General features: G+C 42.7%; 1 protein-coding gene and 2 long non-coding RNA genes across 3 annotated transcripts; 2 read left to right on the forward strand and 1 right to left on the reverse strand.

The window, feature by feature from the left end:
* Positions 1-1729: 1729 nt before the first annotated feature.
* LOC115202396 (uncharacterized) lies at positions 1730-2151 on the forward strand. The gene is made up of 2 exons (XR_003879963.1): positions 1730-1815; positions 1948-2151. It is a non-coding gene; the product is annotated as an uncharacterized LOC115202396 (long non-coding RNA).
* Positions 2152-3586: 1435 nt separating this feature from the next.
* On the forward strand, positions 3587-4077 carry LOC115202397 (uncharacterized). The gene is made up of 2 exons (XR_003879964.1): positions 3587-3825; positions 3997-4077. It is a non-coding gene; the product is annotated as an uncharacterized LOC115202397 (long non-coding RNA).
* Positions 4078-9498: 5421 nt separating this feature from the next.
* Positions 9499-12079, reverse strand: LOC115202394 (GTPase IMAP family member 4-like). Its single transcript, XM_029766521.1, has 2 exons — positions 11902-12079; positions 9499-11040 (listed from the first exon to the last, which is right to left on the reverse strand). The coding sequence occupies exons 1-2, from the start codon at positions 11924-11926 to the stop codon at positions 9959-9961; spliced, it is 1107 nt and encodes a 368-aa protein (XP_029622381.1). The 5' UTR covers positions 11927-12079; the 3' UTR covers positions 9499-9958.
* Between the last annotated feature and the right edge of the window lie 5119 nt (positions 12080-17198).

Here is a 17198-nt window from a genome sequence, read left to right on the forward strand (position 1 = left end):
GGAGTTTACCTCATATTTGATATTTTAATTCTACTTTGCCACTAAAATCATAATAAACATTGACAACTAAATATTGTGTTATTGTTGTTATGCGTATTATTATTATTATTATTATGAATAATAATAATAATAACGGGGGTAGTTAAAACCTGTTTGGGCTAGGGGGCAGTATTGAGAATTTTGGAAAAAATATGTGCCCATTTTTAACTGCCTCCTACACCAACTCAGAAGCTAGAATATGCATATTATTGTTCAGGTTTGGATAGAAAACACCCTAAAGTTTCTAAAACTGTTTGAATGGTGTCTGTGAGTATAACAGAACTCCTATGGCAGGCAAAAACCTGACAAGGTTTCATGCAGGAAGTACCCTGTCTGACAAGGAGTCGTGCGTCTTGCATCTGTTTATTGAAAAGTAAGGATCTTAGCTGTAACGTGACAATTCCCAGGGCTCCGATAGGCTCTCAGAACCCGGGAAATACCTGAAGGTTGACGAGGCAGCCTCAGGCTGAAACACATTATCGCCTTTGGTAAGTGGCGGATCAGAGGACCTTTGAATGAGGCGCGTGCACGATTCGCCCCTGTGGAGAAATTTAACTCGGCTGTTTAGGCTCATTGCATATTCCCGGTTGGAATATTATCGCTTTTCTACGAGATAAATGGCATAAAAATTGGTTTTAAACAGCGGTTGACATGCTTCGAAGTACGGTAATGGAGTATTTCGAAATTTCTTGTCAAGCCATGCGCAAGACCGTGATTTAGTATTCTGATAGTGTCTAGAACTCACGAACAAAACGTCGCTGTTTGGATATAACGATGGATTATTTGGGACCAAACCTACATTTGTTATTGAAGTAGAAGTCCTGGCAGTGTATTCTGACGAAGAACAAGCAAGGTAAGAACATTTTTCTTATAGGAAATATGATTTTGATGAAGGCTAATCTTGCCGGGTGTCTAAATAGCTAGCCCGTGATGCCGGGCTATGTACTTAGAGTATTGCAAAATGTGCTTCATCCGAAAAGCTATTTTAAAATCGGACATATCGAGTGCATAGAGGAGTAATGTATCTATAATTCTTAAAATAATTGTTATGCTTTTTGAACGTTTATCGTGAGTAATTTAGCAAACTGTTAGTAAATTCCCCGGAAGTTGGCGGGGGTTATGCTTTTTCTGAACGTCACATGCTAATGTAAAAAGCTGTTTTTTGATATAAATATGAACTTGATTGAACAGACATGCATGTATTGTATAACACAATGTCCTAGGTGTGTCATCTGATGAAGATCATAAAAGGTTAGTGCTGCATTTAGCTGTGGTTTGGGTTTATGTGACATGATATGCTAGCTTGAAAAATGGGTGTCTGATTATTTCTGGCTGGGCACTCTGCTGACATAATCTAATGTTTTGCTTTCGTTGTAAAGCCTTTTTGAAATCGGACAGTGTGGTTAGATTAACGAGATTCTTGTCTTTAAATAGCTGTAAAATAGTCATATGTTTGAGAAATTGAAGTAATAGTATTTCAAACGATTCAAAAATCGCGCCACTGGATTTCAGTGGCTGTTACGTAGGTGGGACGAGTTCGTCCCACATGCGCCAGAGAGGTTAAAAAATGAACCCCAAAAGGTTATTCGAGGATCCATTTAAAGGGGTTCTTCGAAAAACGTATAGGAGGTCCCCCACAGTTTCAACTTGAAGAACCCCTAAAGGATCCTCCACAAATCTTTTCTTTTTAGAGTGTAGGACTCAGTTACAGCAGCCATCTTCCTCCTCCCTGACCTCTTCAATGAAGATCCCAGAGGTCTCTACATTATGGACAAGGTATGTTTATGAAAACAGTTGTCAAAAGTGAACAGTTTTTTCATTCACATTTACCACAAAAACCAAGGTATGAATACTGTCGTGAGCATGTTCTGTTAATCATCTGTATAATTATTATTTTTGTATTCACAGACTTCACCCTCCCTACAGTGCTGATGAATGGAAACCTGTTCGATCACCATGCACTGCAAAATCATTCTGGAGATCAACACATTAACATGCCATAGAACATACTGATTGAACTTGGAGCTCTGCTGGGAGTTTACCTTTGAGATGAGATGAGTGAATTCTGCTCTGCTTTGCCACTAAAATGATAATAAACACTGACAACTAAAATATTGTGTTATTGTTATTGTAATGATGACTAATAATAATGGGGTGGGGGGTGAAAAATGAACCCCAAAAAGTTATTTGAGGAACCATTAAAGGGGGTTATTTGAAGAATTTATAGAGTTTCCCCACAGTTTCAATTTGAAGAACCCCCTAAAAGATCTTTCAGGAACCTTTTTTTGTGTAGTGCCATCTGGATGATGTGGCAACCAACCATTGGTTGATGCAATGCAACGCCTGGGCATTTAGTTGGACAGGAACTCGACCATGCTCCCCGCTGCATGATAAACGTAGCTTTCTAGTCAGTCAGGGGATTTCTTGTAAATGATGTTCTCTGCTACAGCCTTGGAGCCATTTTATCCTATATTTGCTATGCATGGATGAAAGACAACGGCGCGTTCGAGTGGCTCACTTCTGTCAAGTCGGCCTTTAAGTGTGTTGCATAATGCGGAAAAAAATTGGGCCTACATGACAACTGCATGAACTTTACAAAACACGTGTTATCAAAGGTCATGAAGTTTTGACTGCAGTCACAGATTATCCATTATATTGACCAGATACTCCAGTGGCCGCAATATCTTTAAAAATAGAAGGCAGTCAGGAGGAGGCAAGATCAGGTGGGACCATTCTAACCAATCAGAAGACAGACACACTTCTGAACAACAGACACTGTCACGCCCTGACATGAGAGAGCCTGTTTTATGTCTCTATTTAGGTATGGTCAGGGTGTGATTTGGGTGGGCATTCTATGTCCGTTTTTCTATGCTTTGTATTTCTTTGTTTTGGCCTGGTATGGCTCTCAATCAGGGACAGCTGTACATCATTGTCGCTGATTGGGAGTCATACTTAGGCAGCCTGTTTTCCTTTGGGGTTTGTGAGTAGTTAATTTCTGTTTAGTGTTTTGCACCTGACAGAACTGTTTGGCTATCGGTTTCTTTTTTTTTTTGTTTAAGGTGTTCTATCTTTAATAAATTCATGATGAGCACTAATCACGCTGCGCCTTGGTCTACTCTCTCCAAAGACAGCTGTTACAGACACAACTCTGATAAAAAATGTTTTTTCTCAAAGTTACCAGGATGACACGTGTCCTACTTATATCAGTGCACTCCTAACAACCTTAGTATTATGAAACTCAAATAAGCCACAGGTAGCAAATAAGCCTTCATTTTTTGTGAACCAAATTCAACACTCGTTCATTGACCTACATACATTCCTCGCTTGGTGAGTGAAAAAAAAAGACACCTGCTGGAGAAGAAAGATTTTTGCGCAGTTATCCGTCTCTTCACCTCTTCCTCTCCATTGCAAATTTGTGCAGTTGCTCTTCATCAACATCATCATGAAGCCAGCACCTGCATTGTGGGAGTCTTCAATCATGTTGTGTTTTTATTCCACCCACCAAACATGTCCAAAGATGTGACTGAAACAGGATCCAACTTTGCCTCCTATAGCTCCTCCCATCAGCCTCCAGACAGACAGACACACAGTAACACCCCCCTTCACTTCATCTTGCACTAATCATTCATTTCATCTCTCACTGACTCTCATACACACTCATATGCCCTCTCTCTCTCTCCTCTCTCTTCTCTCTCTCTCATAGAACTGTCTGTTGCGCTGTGAGAATGGTGTGTTCACTGCAGTGGTGGGAGACTTTAGTCTGGCAGAGAAAATTCCAGACTACAGGTTAGTGCTGTAAGAAAGTTCCCCAGATTACAGGAAGACTATTTGACTGGCTCCCCATATTCCCATCATGACTGCACATATAGCCTTAAATACACTGTACATTCTATTGTGTTTTTCTCTGCTGAAAAATCAATGTGTTCTATATGAATGTGTTATTTGCCTCTCCTCCAGTGACGGGGCTGATCAGCAGCCTCTGGTCGTGGTGGGCTCCCCCTACTGGATGGCCCCGGAGGTGCTGAGAGGAGAGGTCTATGATGAAAAGATACTAACAGTACTCTACTGTTTCCTGGCTGCTATCTCGCTGGTCCGAGTGCATAATAAGAGGAAGCAAACACAGTAATGCAATACAGTAGTACTATGCTATAATGCAATCTGGGAGGACAACTGTTCCATGTTCCTGCTGTGTATTTCTGATTGTGTGTAGTGGGTCTTGCTAATATGTATGTTGCTAGCAAATGACCAGACTCTTCCAAGGTGTATTATTGTGAATATGCCAAGTGAGATGTTATTGATCAGATGTGATTGGCTGACTCTGACCCCTAGGTGGATGTGTTTGCCTATGGAATCATCCTATGTGAAATCATCGCCCGGATAGAGGCAGATCCGGACTTCCTACCTCGCACTTAGGCACACACACACACACACACACACACACACACACACACACACACACACACACACACACACACACACACACACACACACACACACACACACACACACACACACACACACAACCCCAGTGTATGACAGGCACACAGTTAACCAATGTTTTTACTTTTTACACGATCACACAACCCTAAATCAAGGCTTTAATACTATCCTACAAAAAACGGACAGTGTATGAACAAACCCTTATCCAACCCTTTCACCACCACTGCACAACCCCAGTAGGTCTACTGTCAAATAGCACCATATAATTATTTTTTTCCCACTTTGACTCAGAAAATAAGTACCTTCCTTTCCCTTATTGAACATTATCACATGTAACTGCTGTGGAGGACTTGAATATTGAATCAATGCAGTACATTGTAGTGGTTCCATTCTTGTTTAATGTTTAATGAGTAGAACTCTATCACAGTGTGTTTCTCCATTGATTAAATACTATGTAGAAATACAACATGTATATTATTTTAACCAAGTCAGACAAACTGATATAGAGCTAGCCGGCTACATTAAAAGAGGATGATGATGGTTTTCTGTGTGTGCAGGACTTTGGGCTAGACGTTGGCTGCCTTTGAGAACCTGGTCGGTGACTATCGGACACCATTCCTCAACCTTGCAGTCCTCTGCTCTAATTTAAGATACAATAACAGACAGACTGACAGACAGACAGACATAATTGCATGCATCCATGACTCTGTGTACATACTTACTGTAAATGCATAGATTGACAAACTAAAACCCCTGACCTTCACCTCTCCCTCCGCTGCCAGTCCCTCCCCTGCACCCCCGAGCTGGGGCGACCCCTCACCCCCCTCCTCCGGGACCCCGACCTGCAGAGCTTGGGGAAAGAGGAGGAAGAGGAGGAGGTGGAGGATGAAAGGAGGAAGAATAAGGGAGGGATGGTGGAGGATGGAAGGAGAAGGGAGGGATGGTGGAGGATGGAAGGAGGAAGGAGAAGGGAGGGATGGTGGAGGATGGAAGGAGGAAGGAGAAGGGAGGGATGGTGGAGGATGGAAGGAGGAAGGAGAAGGGAGGGATTGTGGAGGATGGAAGGAGCAAGGAGAAGGGAGGGATGGTGGAGGATGGAAGGAGGAAGGAGAAGGGAGGGATGGTGGAGGATGGAAGGAGAAGGGAGGGATGGTGGAGGATGGAAGGAGGAAGGAGAAGGGAGGGATGGTGGAGGATGGAAGGAGGAAGGAGAAGGGAGGGATGGTGGAGGATGGAAGGAGAAGGGAGGGATGGTGGAGGATGGAAGGAGAAGGGAGGGATGGTGGAGGATGGAAGGAGAAGGGAGTGATGGTGGAGGATGGAAGGAGAAGGGAGGGATGGTGGAGGATGGAAGGAGAAGGGAGGGATGGTGGAGGATGAAAGGAGGAAGGAGAAGGGAGGGATGGTGGAGGATGGAAGGAGAAGGGAGGGATGGTGGAGGATGGAAGGAGAAGGGAGGGATGGTGGAGGATGGAAGGAGAAGGGAGGGATGGTGGAGGATGGAAGGAGGAAGGAGAAGGGAGGGATGGTGGAGGATGGAAGGAGGAAGGAGAAGGGAGGGATGGTGGAGGATGGAAGGAGGAAGGAGAAGGGAGGGATGGTGGAGGATGGAAGGAGGAAGGAGAAGGGAGGGATAGTGGAGGATGGAAGGAGGAAGGAGAAGGGAGGGATGGTGGAGGATGAAAGGAGGAAGGAGAAGGGAGGGATGGTGGAGGATGGAAGGAGAAGGGAGGGATGGTGGAGGATGGAAGGAGAAGGGAGGGATGGTGGAGGATGGAAGGAGGAAGGAGAAGGGAGGGATGGTGGAGGATGGAAGGAGGAAGGAGAAGGGAGGGATGGTGGAGGATGGAAGGAGGAAGGAGAAGGGAGGGATGGTGGAGGATGGAAGGAGGAAGGATAAGGGAGGGATGGTGGAGGATGGAAGGAGAAGGGAGGGATGGTGGAGGATGGAAGGAGGAAGGAGAAGGGAGGGATGGTGGAGGATGGAAGGAGGAAGGAGAAGGGAGGGATGGTGGAGGATGAAAGGAGGAAGGAGAAGGGAGGGATGGTGGAGGATGGAAGGAGGAAGGAGAAGGGAGGGATGGTGGAGGATGGAAGGAGGAAGGAGAAGGGAGGGATGGTGGAGGATGGAAGGAGGAAGGAGAAGGGAGGGATGGTGGAGGATGGAAGGAGGAAGGAGAAGGGAGGGATGGTGGAGGATGGAAGGAGAAGGGAGGGATGGTGGAGGATGGAAGGAGAAGGGAGGGATGGTGGAGGATGGAAGGAGGAAGGAGAAGGGAGGGATGGTGGAGGATGGAAGGAGGAAGGAGAAGGGAGGGATGGTGGAGGATGGAAGGAGGAAGGAGAAGGGAGGGATGGTGGAGGATGGAAGGAGGAAGGAGAAGGGAGGGATAGTGGAGGATGGAAGGAGGAAGGAGAAGGGAGGGATGGTGGAGGATGAAAGGAGGAAGGAGAAGGGAGGGATGGTGGAGGATGGAAGGAGAAGGGAGTGATGGTGGAGGATGGAAGGAGAATGGAGGGATGGTGGAGGATGGAAGGAGAAGGGAGGGATGGTGGAGGATGGAAGGAGAAGGGAGGGATGGTGGAGGATGAAAGGAGGAAGGAGAAGGGAGGGATGGTGGAGGATGGAAGGAGAAGGGAGGGATGGTGGAGGATGAAAGGAGGAAGGAGAAGGGAGGGATGGTGGAGGATGGAAGGAGGAAGGAGAAGGGAGGGATGGTGGAGGATGGAAGGAGGAAGGAGAAGGGAGGGATGGTGGAGGGAGGAAGGAGAAGGGAGGGATGGTGGAGGACATGTCAGATGATTCAGGGCTGCCTCTGGACCTGGACATGGTGTCTCTGGAAGAGGAAGTGTTTTTTCTGGAGGAGCCTATGGACTGCAGCAGGTCTCCTTACACACTAGAGGGCGCTGTCCCTTCAACAGGAAGACTTCTACTACACCCAGCCTCGTCCTCTTCCTCCCTGTTTCTGCAGCCTAACGGCTGGGGCCACCCAGTCTCCAATGCCCCTCCCTCCCTCCCTTCTCTCCCCCGTCTGGACAACAACAGCATCTCGGCGATGGTGGTCGTCGGCCGTCCGATTGGCTGGAGGGCTAGAGGCAACCGCGCCGCAATCCCGGGCCCACCTGCTGGCCCCACTCCTGAGCAAGATGAGGTAATTTCCTATCCGGGCTGCTATCTGATTGGTCTGAGTTTTCCGTCCATGTGCGTGAAGGGGATGCCGACTCCTCGTCGCATTCTGCCCGGACTCCTCGTTGCGTTCTGCCCGATGCCGCCCCCTCAACATCAATCAAGGGACTGCTTTGTTGCGGTGCGAACGGTCACGCTCCTCAACCGCGCCTTGCGTGTCTGGGCTGCCCCTACCGGAGGCACAGACTTAGGGAGGGCTCCCCCTAGTGGGCTGACTGACCAACAACAACAGTGACATTACTGAGACTTTGACTGGTATTGTTCAGTGATGCTTTTACTATTTATTATTACTATTAGGAACTGGGGAGCTGGCGATGTTGATGAAGACGATGGTGAATTACTTTAACTGCTACCTGAAGTGGATGAACAGCTTGCCTTTGTGTGTGAATGAATTATTTTATTCTACCGTGTGTGTGTGGGTGGGTGGGTGTGTGATTGAGGAGGTGGGGGTATAGGAAGTAACAGAATGGGAAACCAGAAGTGGGTTATTAATGTGAGATCTAATATATTTGTTGTTGACCTGGAGCCATTTGATAATGTCAGTGTGTCTCTGGTTTGTTCGCTCACTTTCTACACTCTAAATCTTTCTATTTGATTCCTACTAATGATTTTTCACTGGTCTGGGTGGTGCTTGAGATTTGTATAGAATTCAAACAGGTGCTTCTTCTTCCCTCAATCCTCAGTGTTCTTCCCATAACCCACTATGATCCAGGTATCCTCAACATGTTTTAACAGCCTGTGTAACTTTGAAACAGCATGAAAAGCAATTCTCCTTATTGTACTGATTATTTCACCCAAGGTTCTGTGTTTGTGTGTGTGTGTGCGTGTGTGTGTGAGAGAGAGAGAGCTTGCGCCTGCATGTGTGTCAGAGGGAGAGAAATGGGATGTGTGACTGAATGACTAAGGTTTGTCCCTTAGTGTCTGTTTTGAAATGTTAAATGTTCGCTGTTCATTTCCCCGTACCTGTGTGTGAGAGATTAGAGAACTGAGTGTAATAATTGTATATAAAGTTATTGAGGTGTACATAATCTTTACATCAGCTTTACACTATTGATGATAATCACTGCACTTTTGATTTCATAGGGCTACTGGTTCCTTGTCTGTTTGGGATGAAATGGCACCCTATTCCCTATATAGCGCACTACTATGAACATAGCCCCATGGGTCCTGGTCAAATGTAGTGCATTATATAGGGAATAGGATGCCAATTTGTCAGTCGGTCCCAGAGTTTAAGATTTGTTTGTCTCCCTCTGCTGGCCTGGAGGACCCAGACGGACCAGGCCACCATGGCTCACATGGCTATGTCTCAATTACCTTAAATGGCTTCAATTCCTCATATCCTTTACTTCTAGTAGAAGCTATACAGGACCTGACCAGGGAAAACTCCAGGCCTTAGTTACAGACCTGGAGGTTTTCCTAGTCAGGTTACTTGGTCAGGAAAAGGTCCCGGCCATATTTATATAATATTAACTGATATGAGGGGACTTAAAAGGGTTTAGGACTATATGGCTATAGCTATTAACATTTATAACCAGTTCTAACCAGTTAATCTATCTTGTGATCTGTAGGAAAGGAGGAGGAGGAAAGATAAATAAGACTATTGGGACGTAGCCGGTCTCACTCAACTGTGTTGGCCAGAGAGTCTCTTTATTACTTCAATGTTTAAACATCATGATTTACAGAGTCTGGACAACTGTATGCATCCATCTACAGAATTCCACTGTTCTGTCCCATATTGATGATGTCATAATGACAGTGGTATGAACACCGACCCATATGTCCATGGAACGACCGAGTTGTGGAGTGTAATGCAATGCACGAAGACGTTTTTATTTTTTGTTGTTGATTAAAACATATTTTATTTATAATGCCAATGCATGAAAGCTACCCTGAAATCACGTATGTAGCTAATTACCGGCTTTAATAAACTGTCATGATGATTATTTTTGTTATTTTATGAAAATGTCCTCATTGAATACAAATGCAAACATTGAATGTAATCTATTGTATCTGGCATTTGTCTTAAATTATCATTACATAATGTTTACTATTGACATACATGGAAACAATCACAGACACAGCAGAGCCAGGTTAAATGTCATAAAGCTTTATGTAAGCTATAGAATATACATCTATAGAAGTCAATGGGTCCACAGTTACAGACTATAACATTAGAATGGCAACAGCATACACTGTATATGGATGCATTCAATGCAGTGCAATACAATTGTAATTCAATTATAATTCAATGTGACTAAGCTTGGGACTCTCGAACAGCATTGTTTCAGATTTTCATTGTGTAATGCAAAAATCTTTTACTGCTTTCCCCACTTCAGTAGCTCTTTTAATAAAACGATCTAAAAAGCCATTTGCTCCTTCAGCTCTCTCTCTAGCCTCCCTTTCATATTTTTCCCTCACCTCCTTTATTTCTAAATCTTTAGCCTCTTTTTCCAGTTTCAGTTTCTCCAGTTCCTCCCTGATTCTCTTCACTTGTATCTCTCTCTGGATCCTCTCATTCCCCTCTTTAATAGCTTTCTCCTGAGCCTCTTGTGTATTTGTCGTCAGTTCATTCTGTCTGCGTTTCAGCTCTTCGTTCTCTCTCAGGATCCTCTCATTGTCCTCTTTAAGCTCTTTCTCCCGAGCCGCTTGGTTCAATTTTTCTTTCTTCAGTTTCTCCTCCTCTCTGCGGATCTTCTCTTCATTCTCTCTCAGGATCCTGTTCTTCTCCTCTTCAATCGCTGTCTCAGCGTCCTGGAACCTCTCAGTGGTGTAATGTCTTCCTCCATTCATCTCCACCATGTTGTTTATCTTCTCAAGCAGCTCAGTGACCTGGGAGCGATTCTTATCTTTTTTGTTAAAGACATGATATCCCCCATTGCATTGGTCAACTAAACTTGCCAGGCCTGGATTTCCATGCAGGAAGTCTTCAATTGTTACATCCCCATCATCATCATCATGAAGATTATCTCCATGTGTGAAGAGAACCATGGTGTATTTGGATCCTTCATCACCAAAGAATCTCTGAATCATCTCCACACTTTTCTGCTCCTCTTGAGTGAATCTTCCCAGCTTGATCACAACCAGGAACACATGGGGACCAGGAGCAGAGAAAGAGATGCAACAAGCGATTCTATTCATTACTTGATCATTGGACAATGTAGTATCAAACAACCCTGGGGTGTCGATAACAGCTACACTTTGCTCACCCACCTTCCCTCTTTTCTTGTCACACTTTTTTGTCAGAGAAATAGAGGAACATTGTGATGGGAAAAGTTTGTTGCCTAGAATGATGTTTCCTGCAGCACTTTTCCCAGCTCCAGTCTTCCCGACCAGAACAATACGAAACTCCACATTTTGTGTATGCAGTTGGAATCCTGTTGGATAACAATAACACTTGTTAACTTTTTTAAGAGGTCTAGACTTCATGTACTGCTTGCTAGCACATTTTGAGTAATGGCTACATTTATTTGCAGCAACAGGAAATGTTAATTACTATATGGATTATAATTAATGGGCATTTCTGTAAGGGATGACATATTGTTCGTTAGGGAAAATCAAGTCTGAACTTTCAAAGTGGATATTAGAAACTTTAGAGTACTTAAAACGCAAATGCACCACAATTTTGCATTTGCTGCTGTGCAGGAAAACCTTCAGCAACAAAACATTTATCAAATTAAGATCCTACATATGTATGTGCTAAACTGTTTTTATGCCATAATATTTTTTTTGCTAAGTTGACTCCCATCAAATACCAAGCAATCTCTTGGTTTTAATATATAAATAAAGGCCACAGTACACAAATAAATGTGTAATCCATGTGTTCCTTTTCAGAGTCATTACAGCAAGTGAGAAAGAGAATGAAAGAAAGAGAGAGAGGGGAGTGCTCTTAAACAGTGATATACAATAAGTGCATACAAGAATAAAAAAGAATTATGTTAGTTATGAACGTAAAAAAATTCAGATGAACCTAAAGTATTAATTAAACATCTGTTTCACCTTTTCAAAATATATATGAGTTACTCCACTGACTTGTACATTATAATGTAACTAATAATGTTAACATTTTGTGTCAACTTGACAAACAAATAAAGCAGTGGAGTAATATAAAATAATGCTCCAAACTGCTATACATCATTATATTTCTAGAGCACGTGACGATCAAAGGAAAAAGCACATAAAAACAAATCAATACCATTGACTTGAGTTCCCATCTTTGTAAACTAACGTCTACTCACCAGACAGAGCAACTTTGCTGTTCATGTTTGCAGTGAAGATCCGTCAGTCTCAAGCACTGTGTGAGAGTAGTAGTAGTAGTAGTAGTAGTAGTAGTAGTAGTAGTAGTAGTAGTAGTAGTAGTAGTTTCTATGCTCCTTGTAAGGATACTAAAGAGATACAGTGTGAGAGTGGGTCTGCCTGCTTGTTTTATAAAGGATCTCTCAGGTGCCCACCCTCTGACACACCCATAGGCTTTCTCTTCGCTGTCAAACAATTACTGAAATCCTTTCCCACTAGTTATGGCTGTAATACATTGAAAATGTTTTGAATGGTCTAATATTTAACGATTCAGTCAAGTCAAACCGTAGTGAACTAGTAAATCGGCAGTACGATTGGACGATGGCCTAGTTGAGGCCGAATATATTCAACATGTTTGAACATTTTCGGGATGCCGTAGGTACCCGTAGAGTGCCCGGGAGCCTGTGGGAGCCATCATCCGCAAATAGGGTATGTGCTTACGACTGTGGGCATTATGTTTTACTCTGGGTTTGATCCAATTTCTGAAGATTTGGGAAAATGCGCCGGGAGCTGATCAGGAGCCTGTAGATCGTACTAGAAATGTGTAGTGTCTGCTTGGCTTTAGTTTCACATATTGTCACTCAACAAGTCACACCTCAACTGACCCCATTTGCTATAGCCAATAGGTTGGGTATTGAAAGCCCCACAACGTTAATAATAATAGTTATAATGACAATAATAATAATAACACCTTTATTTGTAAAGCATTTTTTATATACGTCAAAATGCAAAGCACAAAGCAAAGGATAATAAAATGAAAGAATAGTAGGCTTAACTCTATGTGGCATAGAGTTAGTGTTATGAAACTACAGCAGAAAAGTCTGCTTCCTCTAAGTCAAGTGGTGTTATAGAACATGTGCATTTGCATTACAACTTCCTGCCCCCTGACACAACGTTTGTATTGTCTCATACTAAATGATTGTCAATTTATCTTTACTGATGATGTCTACCTATATACCCTCCACTATATCCACTCTTTGGACAGTGATGCTAAAATGTTACATTTGGCTCTGTACGAGAGCATTTGGGATTTGAGATCAATGTTCATATGAGGTGACAGTATAGAATGTCACCTTTTACTTTAAGGAATTTTCTTACATATCTGAATTACCAGTTAGAAAATGAAAGCATCTTAGCGATCTAGTCCCGCCATTTGAAAATGTCATAAGTATTTGAACAAATTTCACTTATAGTGTACCAAAGTAGTAAAACGTGTAGTATTTGGTCCACTATTCCTAGCACTCAATGACTACATCAAGCTTGTGACTCTACAAACTGGTTGGATGCCTTTACAGTTTGTTGTAGTTGTGAATGCCAAAAATGCAACGTTGAGTTCAGGAAAAATGAGTGGTTAGAAAACTGTGAAATTCTATAAACATTTAATCAAAATGGATGAAAAGCATTTAAATGTGATGGAAAATATTGTCATATTTTGTATTAAGTAAACATATTGATCAACCCGACCGATCCATTTATTTTTATATTTCGCTATCAAAAACATATATTTTTGAAAGGAGAAACTATGTTGTGTGTTTTCTATGTATGGAGAACATCTAACTTACTTCTAGTAATATTTGGTTGTCCTTTCTGGCTTCATTTGGAGAGAGAACCTCCTATCTTACTTCTTTACCATAAAATTAATGGTTGTCAATGGCTGTGATAGGAGTGATAGGAGGGACAAGAGGGGTAATAGGAGTGACAGGAGGGGTGATAGGAGGAGTGATAGGAGGGACTGGAGGGGTAATAGGAGAGACAGGAGAGGTAATAGGAGAGACAGGAGGGGTAATAGGAGAGACAAGAAGGGTGATAGGAGGGACAGGAGGGGTGATAGGAGAGACATTAGGGGTGACAGGAGGGACAGGAAGGGGGATAGGAGGATTGAAAGGAGGGAACCTCCTATCTTACTTCTTTACCATAAAATTAATGGTTGTCAATGGCTGTATTCTGACCTCATAAACCACCATTTTTTTTAAATATATTTATTTTTGCTATTTTGAACATCAAAGTAATTCTTGAAGTATGTGGTTGTCTATATTTACTGAATGTGGAAGGGAATCAGTCTCTCTAACTTGTCTATCAATATGTGTAGGGCTCCCGAGTGGCACAGCGGTCTAAGGCACTATAGGCATCACTACAGACCCTGTTTCAGTCCCAGGCTGCATCACAACTGGCCTTGATGGCAAGTCGCATAAGGCGGCATACAATTGGCTCAGCATCATCCCGATTAGGGGAGGGTTCAGCCAGGGTAGGCCCGTCATTGTAAATAAGAATTTGTTCTCATCTGACTTGCCTAGTTAAATGATATGTGAATGTGGCCTTATGTCTCAGTTTGGGAACCCTTTAAGCCCAATGATGTGTTTTTGCAACACTTACAAAACTAGCTCTAGCTATGGCTCAGAGTTATTGTTTCTCAATTTCCTTTTTTCTACACAGTTACTACATCTTAGAGAAGACAATAACAAATATTTAAAGTCATGTACTTGCATGGAAGGAATGCAACATACAGTATGATTGTGTAGTGGACCAGTGTGGTGTCAGAAGATGCCACAATAATCATACTGGCACACAACAAAATTACTACTAAGAGATACAGCTGGGTTTAAGTAGATTCACTATTTAGTGTTTGACATGATCATTTCGCTTAGGACTTGTACAGGATCAGTGGTGGAAAAAGTACCCAATTGTAAAAGTTAAGATACTTTTACTGGAGTCATAGAAAGTACTCCAGTAAAAGTGAAAGCCACCCAGTAAAATCCTTCTTGAGTAAAAGTCTAAAAGTACTCCAACATTCCAACATCATTTACAAACAAAGCATGTGTTTAGTCCGCCAGATTAGAGGCAGTAGGGTTGACCAGGAATGTTCTCTTGATAAGTGTGTGAATTAGACCATTTTCCTGTCCTGCTAAGCATTCAAAATGTAACGAGTACTTTTGGGTGTCAGGGAAAATGTATGGAGTAAAAAGTACATCATTTTCATTAGGAATATAGTAAAGTCAAAAAAGTTAAAATAGTCAAAAATATAAATAGTAAAGTAAATAGTAAAGTAAAAAACGACTTAAGTAGTACTTTCAAGTATTTTTGCTGAAGTACTTTACACCACTGTGCAGGATGCAATGTAGGTCACATTGTAATATTACAACGCTGGGTCCACAGGGTTAAAATATATTTAGGCCCCCTTTTCCAGGCTGAAAGGGAAGGCAAGGCCAACTTTCACTCCCTTATTCTCTATCAGTTGTGGTCAATTCCATTTCCATTCCACTCAATTCAGGAAGTACACATCCAATTCCAATTCACTTCAATGCTTTTCAATTGGGAAAATGTGGAATTGGAATTTGGTTGACTTTCAGAATGTCTGGTTGTGTGTGTTTGACCGGGGGATCACCTGAGGCAATTATGTTCATGTTGATCAAGTGGGTCAGGATCTTGTTGCTTGTTTACAGCAATCAGTGGTTTCACATTTCAACTTCCTGCACCTGTCACCATCGGAGGCCCACATTTGCTAACGTTGGGAGATGGGAAAAATAATACTTCCTAAAGCCCAGGCGATTTTGAGGTAAGATGTGCTTCTGTTGTCCAATAGCCTGCTGGAATAGGCAACTGAGGATGGGGTCGTAATTTAAATTAACTGAATAGGCTTACAGTATGCTTGTCAACAACAGCCAGTGTATATATTTATTACCTGTTACCTAATCTGACTGACCGTTACCTTGGAGCGTGCCTACAGGACTGGAAAACCCACCACCGTCCCAGGTGATAGGCCCAGGCCGATAGTGGTCAAGTTCCTGTGGTTCAAGGACAAGGTAACTGTTCTGGAAAGAGCCAAGAACTTGAGAGGAATGTACATCTTCCTCAACGAGGACTATCCTAAAGCTGTGCACCAGAAGAGGAAAGAACTGATCCCAGCCACGAAAGCTGCCAGAGTGTGTGGGGACATTGCGTACATCCGCTATGACAGGCTCATTGTCCACCCTCCCTCCCAGAAGACTGGAAGGGATGAGAGAGCCAAGCCTATGGGTTCGTAGACTCAACCCCGCAGCACACACACACACACACACACACACACACACACACACACACACACACACACACACACACACACACACACACACACACACACACACACACACACACACACACACACACACACACACACACACACACACACACCCCAATTGATTAATGGACTGCTGAATGTATATTTGTTTCTCTTGCTTTGTCTGCTCTTTTCAGTATTATGTCTATCTCTGATAAGCTACCCAGGAAAGGGATGAAAATAGCCCATATTAATATATGTAGCCTTAGAAATAAGGTTCATGAAATCAATAACTTGCTAACATTAGAAAACATTGATATATTAGCCATTTCTGAGACTCACTTAGCAACACAAGGATATAACATTTATAGAAGAGACAGAAAAGCTTATGGGGGAGGTGTTGCTTTATATATATATACATATATATATTCAGATCCATATCCGTGTAATGCTGTCACGGTTGTCGTAAGTATTTGACCAAAACGCAGCGGGAATACATGTACTCATCTTCTTTTTTAATAGGCAGAAAGAAGGAAAACCGAAACACACGTATACAAAAATAACGACAATAACAGTCTTGTCAGGCACACAGATAAACAAGAAACAACTACCCACAAAATCCCACAGAAAAACACCCCTCTTAAATAGGACCTTCAATTAGAAGCAACTAGGAGCAGCTGCTTCCAATTGAAGGTCAACCCCATTAACTAAACATAGAACTAGACATACTAGATAAACATAGAAATGTACTAACATAGAACATAGCCCAACAAACCCCGAAACACTCTAAACAAACACCCCTCTCAAAACAGAACATAGCCCAACAAACCCCGAAACACTCTAAACAAGCACACCCCTGCCACGTCCTGACCAAACTACAGTAACAAATAACCCCTTTACTGGTCAGGACGTGACAAATGCTTAGAGAAGATCTTATGTTAAGTGTTATTGAAGTGTTGTGGTTGCAGGTTCACTTGCTTGCTTTAGGCCACCAAGTGCTAACAGTCAGTATCTAAATAATATGTGTGAAATGCTTGATAGTGTACGTGATGTAAACAGAGAGGTTCTACTTTCTTGGGGACCTGAATATTGACTGGTTGTCATCAAGCTGTCCGCTCAAGAGGAAGCTTCTTACTGTAACCAGTGCCTGTAATCTGGTTCAGGTTATTAATCAACCTAGCAGGGTGTTTACAAACACTACAGGAA

The sequence above is a fragment of the Salmo trutta genome, chromosome 11 (assembly GCF_901001165.1).
Source record: "Salmo trutta chromosome 11, fSalTru1.1, whole genome shotgun sequence".
NCBI classification, from domain to species: Eukaryota; Metazoa; Chordata; class Actinopteri; order Salmoniformes; family Salmonidae; genus Salmo; species Salmo trutta.